The sequence below is a fragment of the Xenopus tropicalis genome, chromosome 3 (genome assembly GCF_000004195.4).
Source record: "Xenopus tropicalis strain Nigerian chromosome 3, UCB_Xtro_10.0, whole genome shotgun sequence".
Taxonomy (NCBI): domain Eukaryota; kingdom Metazoa; phylum Chordata; class Amphibia; order Anura; family Pipidae; genus Xenopus; species Xenopus tropicalis.
In genome coordinates, this window is record NC_030679.2 from 55,382,157 (window position 1) to 55,402,270 (window position 20,114).

The 20,114-nt window shown below is 39.3% G+C and overlaps 1 protein-coding gene across 3 annotated transcripts in view; it reads right to left on the reverse strand.

Annotated features, from left to right (window-relative positions):
* Positions 1–1,744: 1,744 nt before the first annotated feature.
* Positions 1,745–20,114, reverse strand: part of epyc (epiphycan) — a 37,658-nt gene continuing 19,288 nt past the window's right edge. For all 3 annotated transcript variants that reach the window (XM_018092016.2, XM_031897806.1, NM_001005627.1), the window contains 5 exon segments: positions 18,120–18,285; positions 7,122–7,283; positions 6,389–6,591; positions 4,002–4,097; positions 1,745–2,583 (listed from right to left, as the gene is read on the reverse strand). In XM_018092016.2, coding sequence (XP_017947505.1) covers positions 2,413–2,583; positions 4,002–4,097; positions 6,389–6,591; positions 7,122–7,283; positions 18,120–18,285 — 798 coding nt within the window. In that variant the 3' untranslated portion in view covers positions 1,745–2,412.

Genomic DNA, 20,114 nt, shown 5'->3' on the forward strand with positions numbered 1-20,114 from the left:
ACAGTGAGATACACAAGGGATAATTAGTATGTTACAAGGCCCTGAAATTTTGCCTAGCAAACTAACTGATCACATTCGTGCAATATGAAAATCAAGGTTGATACAAGGGATCATTGGCCTAACTAGATGTTACCGGGCCCCACAGCAAATTCAATTTAGGGCCCAAAATATTGCTAAGTTAACCAATTTTCCCAAGATATATTGAAATTGCTCATGAGTTAGGGCCTTATTGGGCCCCCTACACTTCTGGGCCCTCTGATTCCTCTGTAGTTACACCCCTGTAGGGGAGTACCTGCCATGAGGCAAGGTAAGAAACTTTCCTTAGGCAATAACACCCCACAAGTTACCAGGGGCCCTTGCTCTTTCCTTATGGTAACTGTAAGAACCAAATTTCCATTTATTAAATGGACTTTGCACTAGTGATGCACCCGAACCCCCCACTGGAAAGGTAAGCACGGGTGAGGGGGGGAGCATCACAAAAGCCACCTCAGGGTGGTAGAGGGGCAAGAGTTGCCTGGGATGCACAAATGTAATATGATAGGAACAATAATTGAGAGTTTACTGGATCTTAACGTCACACAACTACTTGAGAAACAACTAAGACACAAATATAGATGGAGTAATGCAATTGCTAATGTGACAACCCATGTAAAGTCATTCACAGTTTTAGCTCATTTATTCCCTATATTGTTCACACCTTTTATTCTCTGCATTGTTCACCCCCTGCATTGTTCACAACTCAGGCTCAGACATTAAGTGCTCACATTTTTCACCTGTTCACAACTCAGACTGTAGCAGCAGTGGCAGCATTGTGTCACTGTATGTACTGCCTGCCCTATGCTGCCTGTGTGTACCATACTCTATCTGCCCTATGCTGCCTGTGTGTGCTATACTCTGCCTTCCCTATACTGCCTGTGTGTGCCATACTCTGCCTGTCCTACCCTGCTTGTTTGTGCCATACTCTCCCTGCAATATCCTACCTGTGTGTGACATACTCTGCCTGCAATACCCTGCCTGTATGTGCCATACTCTGCCTGCCCTATATTGCCTGTGTGTGCCATACTCTGCCTGCCCTATGCTGCCTGTATGTGCCCTAATCTGCCTGTGTTTGCCATTCTCTGCCTGCCCTACTCTGCCTGTATGTGCCATTCTCTGCCTGCCCAATACTGCCTGTATGTGCAATACTCTGCCTGCCCTACCCTGCCTGTGTATAATTATATGCTGGGGGTTGCTGTGCTACCCACAGGAGAGGCATATGGATTTAAGGGTGTGGCTTAGTATGATATAATAAACTTTTTCACATGTGAATGAAGGGTGATATCCCTGCAGCGAGCACCAACCATTTGTTTTTTTCTGCACTACCACCATTAATGTGGGTATGGTCTTAAAAGCTCTTTTGGTAACATGGGTGTGGTTTGAAGTGGGTGTGGGTTACAAAGGGGGAGTGGTCAAAACTGGCTTCCATTATCAGCCCTCCACCACGTAGGCCATAAATATTCCGGCCCTCTGTACTACAGAAGTTGGACAGCACTGGGCTAGAGGATGAGAGGTCTGGCTATGGTTGGACATACTGTTTGTTCAGTAAGAGAGACCTAATTTCTCCTAACATTTTATTCTCTGTTATTTTATTGCTGGTTTAAATAAGGGAAAGCTGCTGTACAATCTTAGCTGTGTATATTAAACATTGCACCACATGATGGCAGCAAATTCATTAAGCAAGGAATAAAAAAAAAATTACAACCACTCCGGTGAAGAACTTTAATGAAGTTGATGAGATTTGTGTTTTTGGAAAATTACAGTATATGTCACATAAGGTACACATAAAAGTCTGATGTTGAATTTTGTGACAATTAGAAAACTAACTCTGTAGTTAAAATAATATCAAAATTTAGATTTATAGGAAACTTTCATTCCTTTTGCATTTACAAAAAAAATAGTAAATTCTATACAGTCAGCCTGATATTTACTAAGTCCCTTTTTTCTTTGTAAATCCAGGCTTCATTATCCATGTTTAATGAGTTGCACATTTATATTAGCTAGCACCAATCAGGTTAGTGAAATAATTAGGTAGCACACAATGTTAACAAATGAGAGGTCTTTGCAGCAGGTACAATCAGGTACAAATCACATTAATGCTTAATACATTATGTACAGTACTGCGCATACTATTTTCCCTTTTTTTGCCCTTTCAATTTTTTTATAGTATTGAACATTTGACATTTATTTTTGATTTTCTTTCCTCAATCCATTTTGCTTTGGTTTGCAAAAAATGGTTAATTTGAATAGCATCCAATTATACACAGCTTCTTTATCATGTTGTATTTGACACTGCAATATCTTATATGCTCTAGACTGCCATGTCAGTGACTTAGTAGTGAGTTTTTATAGCTGTGTTTTTGGTATTCCTCCAGTTTAGACAAGTCTGCCTATTGGAATACGAGGCAGACACATGAAGGCTTGGGGTGTTCTGCTCAGGTTGATGGGGTTGCCATCCAGTCTAATGTCTTCAAGAGCCCTGCGAGCATATGTCCAGTCCTTCATTTTGCAGAAAGTATCCTCATGCATTTCCTGGATGTTGTTATCCTGAAAATTATATAAATATATAAGTATTTTTGCAGAAAAAGTCTGTCAGATTGCTATAAAATACACATGCATGCTACTTGAAATTCATATCAATATGCGAGTCAGAGGCAGTCCCTGTCTCTGTTCCTGTGTCCTTGTGGCTAATAACTTGTTGCTGGGGATACTCGTGAGCTCCTTATCATAATTCCACAGCAAGCACAGATCTCAATATTTCCTATAGCATCACCATAAAACAGACATGTAACACATACATTCACAATGCACAAATGTGTTCAGATATGATTTAATTCAAGATCTTAAAACAGAGTTTAGAAAAGCTCCCATTATGGTTGAAGTTATGCTGACTTCTGACGTGATCAACTAAACTTGTTCCCATAAAACACCAATAGAGTGGCATACAATGATGAAGTGCTCAACCTTTGTAAAAACCCTTTTTGGGATCAGGTGCTGGACAGTATACCCAACCTGGAAAGGGTCTATCATATACAGAGTCTGGAAAACTGCAGTACACTGCAGAACACCCCAAAGTGTTTCCAAAATGAAGTAGACACCAGAAAGGCAAAGTTTTGGGCCCTGCTGGCCTCTTTATCACTTTGAAGCACTTTGAAAAGTAGAGTGGTAGTGAGAATGTAATGAAATTAATGCAGTATAGCAGGAGTGAGCAAGGGCTACTTAACAGCCATACACATTACATACAACTGCACACACTGCTATTTCTTTATGCATTATTTTTCTCTTTGCCATTACTTTTACTTTTATATTTTTCCCTTCCATGATTACACCTTTAGAGGCCTTCTTCCTGATCTCTGTGTGTCACCAACACACCAACATATCTACTGTTTAGCATGAGTAATGATTTTCAAAATTTTTGACACCTCATTGGTATGTATTGCTATTGATAATCTGTGTAAAGTTCATAGGTTTGCTTTAATTTGGAAAGGCAATTTATCCAAGTATTCAAGCTTTCTAGGTGTCTGTCTTGTTAATGTTTGCAGGGCATTATAATTATATCTTACCATAACTGCACAGTCCCAAAATAGACATTGTTAGCTGAGATAATAGAAATGCAGCAACTCTGTGCCCATGAAGTTTCCTGTGTACTTGCATGCAGATAAACATTCCTGGGTAAAATTTGGAGCAGCACACACAAACAATAAAGGCATGGATGTTTGAATTCATTATTTCACGTTAACAAACGTGGTATTACTTCTCTGGTCACTATTTGTGGTGTTAACTGCTTTTTTTTTACCAAATAGCTACATGCTTGATATCCATGTATCCAGGAAACTTCCCAATAGTTCACTTTTCTATTTATAGACACCATGAAACTTATTCTTCCAATAGCCATAGGTAGGCATAGTCCACTGTATGTTCTGAAGTCTTTAAATAACTGCATATGTACTGATGCCAGAACTTACTTGTAGGTGAAGAGACTGCAGGTTGTCAGGAAGAGGTATAGGGATGTGGTTCAGGTGGTTATTGGTTAAATACAAAATGTGAAGATCTTCCATGTCCTGTAATAAAAGGTCAGTTACATTGTTACATTACATACTATTTAACATGTTTTGGTAAATACTTTGTAGTTAACATGCTTTTATTATGTATAAATATTTATTCATATAATTTTTCCTATAATATGTCACATCTAAATAAGTTAACATAGAAGTAAACATGTCTGAGACCAAACCTCTGTCATTTGTTTACTGCAAACTGTATTACTTTGTGCTTACTAATTGGCAGCATCAAGTAATACGGCCAAGAGAACCTGTATGTAACATTAGCAAATGATTCTTATTAAGTACACTGTGTGCATTAAAAGATAACACTACGGGGCATATTTATTAGAGTGTGTAAGCCAACATCACTGGTAATATTGCCTATAGCAACCATGGGGGTAATTTATTAATATTCTAATTCAATTTTTTTTTTCATGATTCAAGTTTTTTTGCACAAAAACTTAAAAATTTGAATTATATTTTCAAAAACTGTAATGTTTGCTATTTATTAAGCACAAAAACTTGAAAACTGCAAATGTAGAACTTTGGCATCTAAAATGGGAGTTTTCAAGGCATTTTTTCAATTCAGTATTTTTGAGAGGTATTTTTGAGCTTATAAACTAAAATAATCAAACATTTGAGTGTTTTTTCAAATTGTGAGTGTATTCAAAGCAAAAAGAAAGCCTCACAAATTCAAATTTAGATAAATAGGCCGAGAAATTTGCCTTCTGCACCTGCTGCAGCTCAAAACACCCTTAGGATGCTTAGATAGATGTCTCTTTGACATGACATTTATAGTATATAACAGCAATAAAAAGAAAGATAGAAATGTTTGACCATGGTTCTAATTACCGCATTACTGTTTTTAAAGCCTTTACTTTTGTTTAAAGAATAAGTGAACCTTTTTTTCTATCAGTAAAATGACTCTAAACAGCCTCCAGAATTACCTCCCTTTGTCCTGGCATTGAGAGTGACCTGGCTCCTCAGTTAGAAGTTGATCGTTTCCTTTGCTTCCTTGTGCAGAGTGAAGCCCCGCCCCCACTTCCTTTTCAGGTCTCTCATTACTTCGACTACTGTAGTCGAAGTGGAGAGCCTTCTGCGCATTCTTGGAGGCAGCAGGAGCCAGTCTGTGCATTAGCAGGTTTTTTTTATTTTTTTGTAATGAAAGACCTGAACAGGAAGTGGGGGCGGGGCTTCACTCTGCACAAGGATGCAAAGGAAATGATCATTCTAACTAAGGAGCCAGGTCACTCTCAATGCTGGGACAAAGGTAGGTAATTCTGGAGGCTGTTTAGAGTCATTTTACTGATAGAAAAAAAAGGTTTACTTATTCTTTAATTGGCATATCAGTCTTCAGTTATCAGTTATCAGATCTCAATCTATGTCTCAATAACTGAGCAATGGACTGTTCAGGGAAGCCTAATAGAAACCCTCTTAATAACTTGAGCTTACATTCAGATAGTTAGGTGCTTGACACAGTAGCAGCTTTCACTTAACATGATAAAGGGAATCTAATCAGCACTGCAACTACCAATTGTTTCTTTTGTTTCTGTGCATCATTTTTTTAAATTATTTTTTCTCTAATAACAAAAATCAGAGTCTGACCCACCTACAGGGTCTGACTCAACCTTTTTCAACATTAGCTTGTCACCAATAAAAGCTGCAATCTTCAAGTCCCTGAGGGAACAAGTGTATATTGATTAAATGTCATAGGGATGACTAATTTAATGCTGTAGTTCCGTACAGTAACATTCAACTATAGCATGGTTGCTAAGTTCGGTTACTGTTACAATTAAACAGCTGTTTGGATTGCAAACTAAGTTACAGAAAAAAAACCAAAAGAGATTCTGGGAACAAATTCCATAAGGCTCATAAAAAAATCCCATTTACATTGGGTAATCCTTTAGGCTAAAGCTCACTCACTGGGTTTTTAAAGCAAAAGCTAACATAATAGCTGATCAGATTCCCAATACAGACGGGTTTCGCGCTTCTTGGGGCTCATCAGTGTATTGCAGGGTTTTCTGATCAGCTTAGGTAGAGCCAGGAGTGTGGATTCACAAAAGGTTGAGGAGGCCACCTCATATGTATGCAAATAAACCAAAGGGATTCTGGGAACAAATTCCAAAAGGCTCCAAAAAATCCCATTTACATGGGTTTATACTAGAAAAAAAAGCACAATGTTTGACTGCTGCCCAGTTCATACTAGAAGTTTGTTTTAAAGTGAAGTCATGTTTAAACAACATAAACAGCACTAACAGAAGGCAAATGATATGTGTGATGGACTATGCGTTTGCATGGCAGAAACATACTTTGAATGCCTCTTGCTTTATTCCTTTGGGGCCAAGTCTGTTGTTGCTGACATCAATGAAATTCATGGTGTTGGGAAGCTCTGGAAGTTGCCTTATGTTGTTATCTCGGAGTATGAGCTCAGACAGTTGTGGCAGATTCCTAAAGGCATCTTCATCGATCTCAGCTATGATGTTTGATGACAAATCTATCTTCTTTAATTTAGCTATTTAAGATAATAGAAAAAAAGCTGAAGGTATTATCATTAGAAATGTAATGGAAATATGTTGCATGCATTTGATTTTGGGCACAGAAAGGAAAATGAAAACATTCATCAAAAATATATTTGTGTACTACTAAACTTGCTCACTGAAGTACACTGAATAGATTCATCTACCTTCAGAACTTACAATCCAATGTTCAGGCTGCATGACTTGCAGTAATATTATAGATGCCTAAGGCCTAAGGCCTAAGAGTGAGATACATGTAAGTGCACTGGACCACTTAAAGCTGAGATGGGGCTTGAACCCAGACATCAAAGACCTAAGTTCAATTCTCTTCCCCTTTAAGTACTCATTATGAATCATTAACTATGTGCAAATAATCAGTGTAATATTCTAAACAATACACCGCCCTTCCTCCATTACTATTCCTGACAAGTACTGTGCAGTAGGTAAAGGATTTAATGTATCTTAATGATCTTATCAGGCAACTTTTATATCAACATAAATATTTGATATGTAATTAAAGACATACTTAGATGGTTAAAGTCATGTTTGCTTATTTTGCTTATTCTGTTGAAACGCAAGTAGACATGGGTGGTTTCTTTGGGAAGAGGAGGGATTGTATCGAGGTTGTGGTCATCGCAGTAAACAGTTGTAATGAGACAAGCACACAGAATACATGTCGGTGAAATGCCTGCAAAATGAGCAAAAAAACACACATTTGTGAAACTGGTAAAACAAATAATCATTTAAAGTGATAAATACAGGTAGTTTTAATAAATGAATTTGGTCTTTGCGAAAAGCAACCCTTTTTGCTCAAATACGTATGCGCGGCCCCGGGATCACTGCTAAAGGAGAAGGAATGAAGAGGATTGCTTGCCTGAATTTACGGGCTGGTGCAATTTTCTCCTAACAGGAGCACCAGCCGGGGGTTTCAGGCAGTAAAAATCCTGATTTTATCTAATTATCGCAGTTGTGATTTTTGAACAAAACCCAGCGAAATCTATAAAGACAAAAGAAAAAACTTCAAGGAAAGGACCTTTGCCATTGACTTCTATGTGAACTTGGCAAGTTTAATCTGGCAAATTGCCGAATTCGATTTTGAGCCGTTTAGACGCATAGTAAATATTGGAAAAGTTGCAGCGTTTTTTCTCTGCAACTTTTTTAAAAAAAAATTAAAATCATGTTTAAAATTCAAAATCAATGGTTTTGTAAATGAGCCCCTAAATTTGATGCATTAAAGTGTTTTAGGACATTTTGCTTCAATAATATTCAGTCGATGTACGTTGAAGCACTGTATGAATAGTATTAGCAAATTATTTTGAATAATGTATAATTGGTTAAAGTGATTCTAACTAGGAGCAGAAAGGATTTCCAGTACCTTATTTTTATTCATTCAGTACTATTTGTAACAGATTTTCTTTTTCAACATTTGCTCATTTCGCCCCTTAGGTCTTAAAATACATGCATATACAAATAATACTTTGCAGGATTTCAGCCATAGTTTCAAACGTATCAGGTAATAAATAATTATTCTCCCACCTAAACTGACCCTTCCAGAAGTATCTGTGTCAACAAATAGGAATTCTCCACAAATCCCACCCTCACTGGGCACAGTCTCACAGTTTTGAAGCCGCTGCTCTATGTTAACATTGTAAAAAATTGAATAAAACTTAATGACAGTGACAAATCTGTTAGGAATGTCACATAGAATTGCTGAGGGAAAAGTTATTTTCTTAGGCACTTGCCATAGTAATGTTATTAGAATTGTTACTATAGGCAGCAGGAGGAATGATTTTCAGAGAGATGACAAATGTATTCAAGAAGGAGGCTTCAGGATGGGGTGACTTTTACTCTTCTTTGAATGAACCCATTATTTTAAATGGTGCTACTGATTTACATCTAGTAGCAGCAGCAGCAGCAGATAAAACACCACCAATAATTAGCAGCAGTCAAACCCCTCTGATTGTTACCGCCTCCCAGCGTAATTGATGGGCTAGTACACAGTATTTCCTATAGATTACTAATAGAAGTGGCGACAGGCAGAGGAAGGCTTACTGGCCGCCACTGTTTGCTGCCTCATGGCAGCAGTGGGCAAAACTCCTGTTTCATTTTAGACTTAGTGGTTATATAAAATAAGTGATTTTCTAATTTATCTACAAAGTCCCTGTAGCAATAATACCAGCTCCCACGATAATGAGTGCAAATTAGTGTTAGAAAAATATTTTGGGTAAACATTAAGTTATCTGTCCCAAACCCAGCTGTTCATAAACTGAAATAATATTTAAACAGTAATGAAATGTTATTAGAATAGTAAAAGATTCCGTAATGTTTTTGTTGCTTTTTACTGATTTCTGTCTTGGGCAGCATTAAATCTATAACTGTCTGTGTTTGCTGTTTTACTTCTAATTACTAGGTTTATGTTTTATTGTTAGATTCTGTGAATTTTTGAATTTGATTTTGCTTGCAAGATTTTACGTTTCACAGAACCATAAAAAAAGCTGGAGGGATGTCTCTTCCGTGCCTACATCTAAGACATGCGAAGCATCCCAAATATGCTAAAAGGCCCAAATGCCCTCTGGCAGCAAAATAACCCCATAAAGTATATATTTAATAAAAGCAGACAGCCTGAAGTGCTAAAATCTACTGTCATGTCTTCATAAATAAAGTAATGTAAGAGCAAGTTTCTGCTAACAACAGCTCTGTGGAATGTTTCTACATTCTTATATATTCCTTTTATCTATCTGCCTGTGTTTCTCTGGCCTTACCTTTAATATTATCTTACAGTTTATATACAGGGCTATATATGTTTTCTATAGTAAATTGTCAGAATTAGCCACTGAATTACCAGGGGCTGAAGTGCTATGTAACCAGTTGCAAATATTACGGAAGCTTGACAACTGCATTTAACAAAAGTTTTAATAAATAAAAACTAAAAAAACACAGAGCTCTGCAGAATTGTACATAAAGAACTTCAGAAAAAGAAAAGCCCAGGTTTAGGCCCGCTGTCTAGGCAGGCAGCAAGCAAGCACAGACTGGGAATAGGCACAGGGTCAGGGCAGACAACAACAGAATAGGAAACAAGGAAACAAGGGCAGGGACTAGGAAGGCTGCTAATGATCCAGAACCCGGGAATGGGAGAAGCAGACATAAATAACTATTGCTGGCTATTGCCTGCAGCTGGATCACAGGTTGTGTCAGCCTAAGAATAAAGTACAGGTATGGAATCCGTTATCCGGAAACCTGTTATCCAGAAAACTCCAAATTACGGGAAGGTCATCTCCCATAGACTTCATTTTAATCAAATAATTCACATTTTTAAAAATGATTTCCTTTTTCTCTTTAATAATAAAACAGGACCTTGTACTTGATCCCAACCAAGATATAATTAATCCTTATTGGAGGCAAAGCAAGCCTATTGGGTTTAATATTTAAATTATTTTTTAGTAATATTAAGGTATGAAAATCCAAATGACAGAAAGATCCCTTATCTATAAAACCCCAGGTCCCACACTATATAGTGTAGTATTTCAAAAAGAAACTCATTGGATAGTATTAAGGGACTGGGATTTCCCAGACAGAATAGTAAATACAGAATGCTTAAATGGCATGTTAAGCAGCATGTATGGCCCTATAGATTTTCCTGGAACTCTTTCAGTACTTATATGATCTCACACAGCAGTGTACTATACAGGTATCATAGAGGAAGTATGTAATCTATTAGCATCCATTGGCTGACAGATTCAATAAGGCAGTTTCTAATATTTTTAAAACTAAGGCTACTGTCACGCGGTGTGTTTTCTCAGCCTGTGGAAGCATAGGCTTTATGTCTGCCTGCACCCAGAGACACTGCTTCGACTTGGGTGCATATACACAAAGTGAATTTCGGCACTGAACTGCTCCTTGTGTCTGCAGCTAGAGTCACTGTACTGGCCTGGGTGCAGACACATTACGAAGCAGATTGGAGCAGAGGGGCGGTTTTTCAGCCAGTGCATAGGCAGCCCATGTGTCAGTAGCCTTAACTCCCAAAATCCAAAAATTGTCATGCCAAACAACTAAAACATTTGAGGATTTTGTACCCCATGGCAAAACATTGGAATAAGAATATTCTTTGTACCAAACCAGATTATAGACTGATGTGCTATGTTGGTCCCTTTTCCTGAAACTCTTGTGATGAACGCTAAATTAACTACCTACTGCAGAACTTTTGATTCATTTAAGATAATCCAGGAACATCCTTCTGTACATTATTAATCCAGCTCTAGGAAAACATCATTACTTCCAAGTTTTTAAACTAGTTTAAAGGACATGACCTGGGCCGCCATCAGGGGGGCACAGGGGGGACACTCATCCCGGGCCCGGGCGTTTTTTACTTTAAAGAGGGCCCGGCCGTACTAGAGTTTTCTTAGCTTGGGCCCCCTTCAATCAGGCCCGGGCCATGTCATTGCTGGCGTCCTCCGCTATCTCCCGCGGCTCCCCGCTACATCTGCGCTTTTATAAGGTTGTGCCCATGCGTACTGATGTCACACGTACGAGGCGCAACCTTATAAAAGCTCAGATGAAGCGGGGAGCCGCGGGACATAGCAGAGGACGGCACCCAAGCCGGAGGAAGCAGGGGAGGGGAAGCCGGCTGGAGGAAGCAGGAGGATAGTGGGGGGGGGGACCTGGAGGATGCTTGGGGGGTGCCCTGGGGGGAGCTGGAGGATGCTTGGGGAGCCCTGCAGGAAGCAGCAGGATGCTGGGGGGAGCAGGAGGTTGCTTGGGGGTGCCCTGGGGGAAGCAGGAGGATGCTGGGGGGAGCTGGAGGATGCTTGGGGAGCCCTTCAGGAACCAGCAGCATGCTGGGGGGGAGCAGGAGGTTGCTTGGGGGTGCCCGGGGGGAAGCAGGAGGATGCTGGGGGGGAGCAGGAGGATGCTTGGGGGAGCTGGAGGATGCTTTGGGGGCCCTGGAGGAAGCAGAAGGATGCTGGGGTGAGCTGGAGGACAACTGGAGGATGCTGGGGCGGGAGCGGTAGGGGGCAGTAAGTAAGCAGTGGGGAGCGGGCCATAGTATGAGTAATTTGGGGAAGGACCGCCAATCTTTTAGGGGGCCCTGGGCTGGCTAGCAATGTTTTAGGGGGTACCTTCCCTGGCACCAATGCAGAATGTAACCCCTGGTCACCAATGTTTTAGGGGGCCCTTGCTACCAATGTCTATGTGTCCTTTGTATTGATGGGAGGGGTCACTGGGGGAGGGTCCATTGGGGGCGTGGGTGGAGAAAGGGCCCAGAAAATTTTATTGTGAGGGGCCCCGTGATTTCTGATGGCGGCCCTGGACATGACAACCCAAAAATAAGTTTTTGCCTGATAAAAGAAAACATAATTCTTTCCAATATGAATTTATTAAAAAATATTTGTGCTTTAAAAGTTATTTGTAAATGTAATTGCTATTGAAAACAGCACTTGATTAACTCCTGGTTGTTACTTTTTAAACAATGTTGCAAGTGCCAGGCTCCTCCAGCAAGACAGGTCTGTAAAATCTGCTGCTTGTGTTACATTGTTTCAAATGCCAGAGTCACCAGGGCAAAGAATAGAAAAGGACAGACAAACACTACTTCTAATAGCGGTTATATATACAAATAAGTCAAAAACCATTAGAAATTTGTTATGAATGTACAGTATATTGCAAAGTTGATTAGAATTTTGTTTTCTTTTATTAGGGAAAAATTATATTCTGGGTTGACTTGTCTTTTAACGTTCTACTAAATATATATCTATATAACAAAACAAAAAAAGCCATGAACACCCTGTATATAATATTCTTATAAACAGTGCATAATGATGTTATTAGTTATAACCAGTGTTTTATGATGTAATTTCTGTCACAAGACTCCCTGAAACTTGAGTATTATAATAAAAAATGTCCCCCCTTTTGACAAATATAAGAGTATTAGAAGTCACCTCAGAGTTCCATGACTGTTATAAAAGCACTTGGCTTTTAAATGGTTACGAAACTCTTGTGACTCTGGTGTCTAATATGCTTATATTTTACAATAGGGGGTACATTATTCACTATATAAGCAACTTGTTTTGATGTCATCATTTATAATCAGTGCTATGTAATATAATTTTAATCACATGACTTACTGAAACTTGTGTCTTGTAAAAAATAATGTACCCCCTGTTGAAAAAATGAGGATATTAGAAGTCACCTCTATGAACTGTATAAAAATATATGTATATGATCATGGAACTCCACGGTGACTTATATCTTACTATGCGGGGTACATTTTTCACTATATATACTACTTCAAAAAATATGCTTATAATAGACAAAGCATTTTTTAAATGACCCTTATTATGTAGGCACTTTTGAATAAAATATACGATACTTGACCTCAATGTGGGATAGAAAAGGAATGTTACCTTTATCTTTACACCTATATTGGAACTTCCCATAGATGGGAATGTGTTTGTAAATTAATTGTGTCATAATGGACCCTTCCGTGGAAGCATGATAGGATATGGGTAGCTAATTACAGCTCTGCATTTACACAGGGGATAAACTGCAGTGTACTGTCAGGGCATCCTACTATCTGACTGGCTGGTATCCTACAGAGCAGTAGGCATAGAGCCATGGTTTTCCTGCAAGGCTGGGATGGAAGGCTGGTGCTAGTAAGGATATTTGGTAAAATTATTATTAAAGTAGTACAAACACAACTTTTAAGGCACTTTTAGAGGTATATAATACAATGGCAAATAATTGGTCTTGACCCATGTACCCTTTTACAAATTAAACAGTTGTCCCAGGGCTAGGTCAAACAAAAGTATTTAATATACTGATAATATACTGTAAAATCCCACTGACTGAGATATCCCACTCAACTGAGATATTTGTATATGAGAATGCTGCTATATTTCACCAACAACTTTAATCTGATTGTTCACAAGTTGCAGTGGATGCAGTTTCCACTGTATTTGGGTTAATAATCGGTTCTGATGTGAGGTATCATAGGCGGAGGGTGACTTTTTTGTTTGGGGAGGCTAAAGATGGGCCATACATAGACTGACCTAAAGCTAATGTGAGTGGATTCGCTGCTGGTGTAAAAAACTATAAAAAGAACTATAAAAAAATTAGTTAGGAAGACCAATTGCAAAGTTGCTAGGAATAGGCCATTCTATAGCAGTCTGTATTTACAAAACCAGCACAATATATGCCATGAGAAGCAGTGGGTACAGATAGCAGATATTCAGGCCCTGGTACTATAACACGGGCACGAATACACAGCATTGGCCCCACTGTAACTAGAAATGAACAAAACAATGACAAAAAAAAAAAAAACATTAAGTGAAAAAAACAACAACAAATATATAAAAGCACAATGAGCTTTTTCAGGGGGAAACGCCATCCATCTGTTAGGATAGGAGGTAGGCATATTATAGATGTCAGGTCAGGCAAAAAACAATTTAATTTCAGCTAGTGATTCAGCCTTTAGAACTGTATAGTGCCTGTGTAAAGTACCTGTGGGAGTGGGATGAAATCTGCAGCAAAAGTTGAGAGTTGGTTCTCAGGTAAAGTTTACAGCCTGCAGATTCTTCTTTTCAGTCTTCCTTTCTGCACTGCCTTCAGTTTGTAAAATCTCCCGAGCCCTGTCTGCATCTGTGCTTTGATTGGTCAAGTTTACGGTCTGACAAGAAAGCTGTGCTCTGATTGGAGAATCCACAAGAAGAAAGATCCAATCAGAGCACAGCAGAACCGGAGCTTGCAGGAACAGAAGATTTCCAGGACAGTGCAGAAATGGAATGAGGTTTTATTATAATTTTTTTTTTTTTTTTTAATGTGCCAAGCAGGTTTGGGGAGGCTTAGCCTCCCCGAGCCTTATTGAATATCCGCCTATGTGAGGTATTAATAGAATCCCATTCACCTGGCACAAGTCAGTAGTGCCTACTGACACAACTCAGTAGTAGAACCCTGCTACTTCCATGCCCAAGCTGGCAGCAATTGCAGGGTTCCCTTGTATCAGTACGTGCACTTGTACATAATTCATTTGAACAGGCTGAATGGGTGCATTGCCTTTGCTGCAAGTTGTCAGGAGAATTTATGGGCTCAAGGACATTTGTGAAGGTCATCAGTGTGCACTAAATTTTCCATCTATTTTAGCTAATTGAACTTGTGTTTATAAATAAAAATAGCTGTATTTACTTTTTTTGATATCCTGTTATTGCACATGGCCCACCTGTAGTTGGGCTACTCAGTAAATAAGTTGCATTATCTCTGTGGCTACCAGTAGTGATGAACACAGGGCCGGATTTGCCAATAGGGCACCCTGACGCCACCCCCTTTTGCCGCCCACCTCGCACTCAAGCGTGCACGCATACGCACCAAACCAACCCCCCCCCCACAGTTTGTGCACATCCTCTCGTCATAACTCTGCACAGGCAAATTATTCTGGTGCGGCTGGGCATTCTCATGCTGCCCCTAAATTTATGCCGCCCTAGGCCCGGGCCTTTGTGGTCTCACCACAAATCTGGGCATGGATGAACAAATCCGTCCTGTTTCACTTTGGCAAACAATTTGCAAAACCACTGAAAACTTTGTGAAACAGCAAAAATTCACAAAATGCATTGAAGTCAAAGGACTGTTTTGGGTCTTTTTTTTCTCTCACAAAATGCTTTGACAATGGTCATTTCTTCACTTTTTTTCCCACACAAAACGTATTAAAGTCAACAGGCTTTTTAATTTTTGTGCTTTTCTCATTCATGTGTTGTGCCGCAAAAATATTACAGCAAATTATTGCCACTGGAAAAAAAAATTGCCAATGGCAAAATGTGGAATTTTGCCAATAATCCGTGCTCATCACTAGCTGCCAGAACTTTTTTTTTTTTTGCTACATACAGTGGCATTCCTAGATCTAGGCCTCCTGCCTGCAAAAAATTTTTGAGCAGCCTAGTGTACAAAGCAAGCACTACCCACCCTTCCGGTTCCACACTCACCCACCCCTCGCTTCCCCCCTCCCCGCCTACCCCTCATGTCCCAAATACCTGGCCTCCCTCACGTCCCCCTCCTCACCCACTAGACGCCATTAAAATGTTAAAATTGTTATTGATTCATTTTGGCAGTACCCCCTTAAAAAATTTCTACTTTAGACATAAAACTATAGTATTATTATTTTTATATATTACTCATATACCATATATAAATATAATAATACACACACACACATATATAAATAGCGTACACATAGGCAACAGCTAAGGAAAACACAGTTAATGAATTTTAAAGGGGATGTAAACCTACCCTAAGATTAATTGTTTTGTTAAACCTAGTAGCTATCCAAAACTTAATTCTCCAATGAGAATAATCCTCTATTATCCAGTAAGAATAATCCCAGATAGCCCTATATTAATTATCAATCTGGTTATCCTATTGAGATTTTTGTTTTTGCTTGCCAACATTAGGGGGGTTATGTAACAAAGGGTGCAACGTTTAATATAGGATTAGCCATCTAAAGAAATTAATTAAAGGTAGCATTTTCTTGGTCACCTATTTAAAAGTAAATTAATGGTTACTATTGGTTGTGCCTTTTATTACATAAGAAGGTTAGAATGTTAAACCCTGGTGGGAGAGGACTTTTTTTCAGCACATGCAAAATAACTAGTTTATTGATTTTAACTTACTCAGAAACATATTATTGTAGTTAAAGTAACAGATATATTAATACACCTGTCTTCTAGAAGTTTCCCCTCTTCTTTCAAACAGGCCTGTGTCAAGCCCATCCTTAAAAAGGCCACGCTGGACCCGTCCTGTCTCTCTAACTACCGTCCTGTCTCGCTTTTACCGCTTGCCTCCAAAATCTTAGAGCGCATTGTCTTCTCCCGTATAACTAACTTTCTTAATGCACATAATTTACTGGACCCGCTGCAATCTGGCTTTCGGCCTGCGCACTCTACTGAGACAGCGTTGTGCAGAGTTACGAATGATCTTCAGGTTGCCAAAGCCAAAGGTCACTTCTCTATACTAATCCTCCTAGATCTATCGGCTGCATTTGATACGGTTGACCACTCCCTCCTGATGCAAATAATGCATTCAATTGGTCTCCGTAGTCAGGCTGCATCCTGGATCTCTTCTTATCTCTCTAACCGTTCATTCACTGTCTCCTATGCTAACAAAATCTCATCTCCAGTTCCTCTTAATGTGGGGGTACCCCAAGGCTCTGTACTTGGGCCGTTGTTGTTCTCCCTTTACACGCTGTCCTTGGGAGATCTTATCCGTTCATTTGGCTTTAAATACCATCTGTATGCTGATGATACCCAAATTTACTTTTCGACCCCTTCGTTAACAGTTGAAACTGAGACTCAAATCTCTAACTGCCTCCTGGCTATCTCTAACTGGATGAACCATTGCCACCTCAAACTCAACCTAACAAAAACTGAACTAATGATCTTTCCGCCTAAGCCTGGTCCTACTCCCTCCTTTTCTATCTCTATTGAAGGCACCCTCATCAACCCTGTCAATTCCATGCGTTGTTTGGGGTGAACTTTGACTCCAGTCTCTACTTCTCTGACCATACTAACACCGCTGTCAAAACCTGTCACTTTTTCTTATGCAATATTGCCAAAATCCGTCCCTTTCTTTCTCCTGTAACAGCTAGGCTGCTCATGCACGCGCTCATCCTATCCCGACTTGACTACTGTAACCTGCTGCTATTTTCTCCGGAGAGAATCCTCCCTCAGTCTTTTTAAAACTAAACTTAAAGACTACCTTTTGGAGCACTCACCCAACACCTGATCTGGAAACTGGCACTTATACTGTAATGTCACCCACTGTGACCTACAGCACTTACATTTGCCCATTTGTGTCTGTTAGTTACCCCTCCCATATAGATTGTAAGCTCTACGGGGCAGGGACCTCCTTCATCTTGTGTTTCTGACTCTTATTGCAACTGTACCTTGTATTTATTTGTATTTATTGTTGTACTTAATTTATCCATTATCTTTAACCCCCTGTTTGTATTAATGTACTGTACTACTACTACTAATTCTACTGTACAGCGCTGCGTACATAAGTAGCACTTTATAAATAAAGATATACATACATACATATATACATACATACACTGCCTTGTATACAAGCATTCTCACTGTGGGACGTTGGAGGAACATGGTTGCTATTGGCAGGAGGCATCAATTTCTAAACCATTTGTATATGGTATAAGGTTGTATATGATATACACACAGGTATAGGACCCGTTATCCAGAATGCTCTGATCATAACTCTGGTATTCTGGTTAAGGAGTTTTTCCATAATTTCTATTTCCATGCCTTAAGTCTACCAAGAAAAATCAATAAAATATTAATTAAAACCAATAGAATTGTTTTGCATCCAATAAGGATTAATTATATCTTATTTGGGATCAAATACAAACTGCTATGCCATCATATGTTAAATGATATATATGAGCCTCATTTTGCATTGTCATTTGTCTAGTTGCATTGTTTTTATATACTGAGAAATCCACAGTACAAAGCAACTAAATGTAAACGGCACTAACCTCCATTTGTGTCTGGACCTAGGACTCCAGGAGTCAAGGGTCCCTGTGGTGAAGAACCATCAATTAATTTTGGAGTTGATTCTTCTGCTTCTTCTGTTTCCTCTGGAACCCGTTCTGGTGAAAGGATCGGCCTGTTCACAACTGGTAAAACAGTCCCAATCTCTATCTAAATTAAAAACAAAAGTTCATTCATTAGGCAGAAAAATTAAAAACTAAGAATACGTTCAGTGATTAACATATGAGAGTTTTACTTTGTGAGGTTGGCCACTAGGTGTCGCTGTGTGACCCATCCATACTGCTCAGGCTACATAGAACATCTGTGTGTGTGGATCATTATAATACGCTTTGACAGCTTATGCTGCTCTTTGCAAAATTACATTTGAGAAAAAATAATGTATAAGTATTGAGGATAAGTGCATCAGATAAATGACAACATATGGTAAAGACAGAACCTGCTCTGTGTAACTGTGGTGCATGATGAGGAAGCACAAATCCAATAGGATTGAATGTGCAATTATTGAGAGTGCAGCTTTGGGAGAAGTGGAATCAGCAGTATGAATTTATTTAAACATACTTTTTTGTTTATAGATGTCTGAGATGAAATGTAAAAGTGAAGAGTAAATGTTTGGACTGTGGCAGTTTTAATGATTGAAAAGAAATGCAACAGATGTCATACATTTGCTTTAAGATCCAATAGGTGCTCACTGTTTTTATGCCAGCAGCCTTTGTATTGCAGTTTCTACTGGATGCAGTGGTACTGAGTGTTATAAACCAACGCAGATTTGTGGGAATAAATATCTCATAATGCCACACATCTAAAATAACACAGTTTGCCCCAACCAAACAAAAATGCTATTACTGTTAATTAACTGTCTCCTTTGTATCTAGAGTGGGATGTACAGTTCCAGAAGACCATGCTGTGCCAATCATTTTATTACCTTTTATATGTAGTAAGTAGGATGTTTGTATTAGCATGTTTGTATTAGCATTATTAGCATGATTTTATGATTAAAAGTGATAATTTGTCAAACCAATAAAACCAGGCTAAAGAAGTCTGCATGTATTAGATTAGGAAGAATAGTAATGTGGGCTCTAAAAAACTGTTTACAAAATTTAACAAGATACAAGTTACATTTTAAAAGAGATCCAATGCATAAAATGAATATGGCTAGAAAGGCCTTATTTTATATGCTAAATTTACTGCATCACATTAAAAGTTCAGCATCTCTATAACAGAAATGATTTGGTAATGATGCCTTTAAAGTTATCACAGGAGCTCCCCGTCTTGAATTTTGTAAGAAGTGTCAGTGACACGCACATGCTCTGTATGCTCTGGGCAGCTGTGTGAAAAGCTAAGCTTAGGGGTTGTCATCAAGCCAAAAATTAGATTTTGAGCAGCACAGAGCATGTACTATAGTTTAGGGAAAAAGTTGAGGATCTACTAGGGGCATATTTGATGGAATAGGCGGGTCAAGCAGACTGGGCTTCCTAGGCGACCCAGATGGCCACCTCACCCTTGCACTCTCCCCACCCCCAAGCTTTTTGCATGTGAAATACCATAGCGTGGGGGGGTGAGGAGCCATGCAATGACAAGTGCCCCCCCTCACCATTGTGCCCTAATCAGGTGCCCCTTCTGCCTACCCCTAGTTCTGGACCTGTTTGGAGGCACATATCTTGACTGCTAAAAGGGCTTTGGTTGCCTTGGGCTTGTAGCCTTCACTAAGGTGCAACTTTTTCGGTCCCCGAAAAACCCAAAAAAGTAGTGGCTGTTTGTGCCCTGCTGTGTTAAGCCATATCAAGGTGCCTGCATGTGGATATTCAAATGGTATTCCAATTCTTCTAGTACTACGGATAGTCTGGATATATGCATGACTATCCACCATATGGCAGCACACAGCAGATCAACACAGCTAGCAGCAGCACCTGAAAAACCTTTGTGTGGTTGACCGACCATATTATTTAAGGACCCAAGGGCATATGCCTAAGATGGCAGAA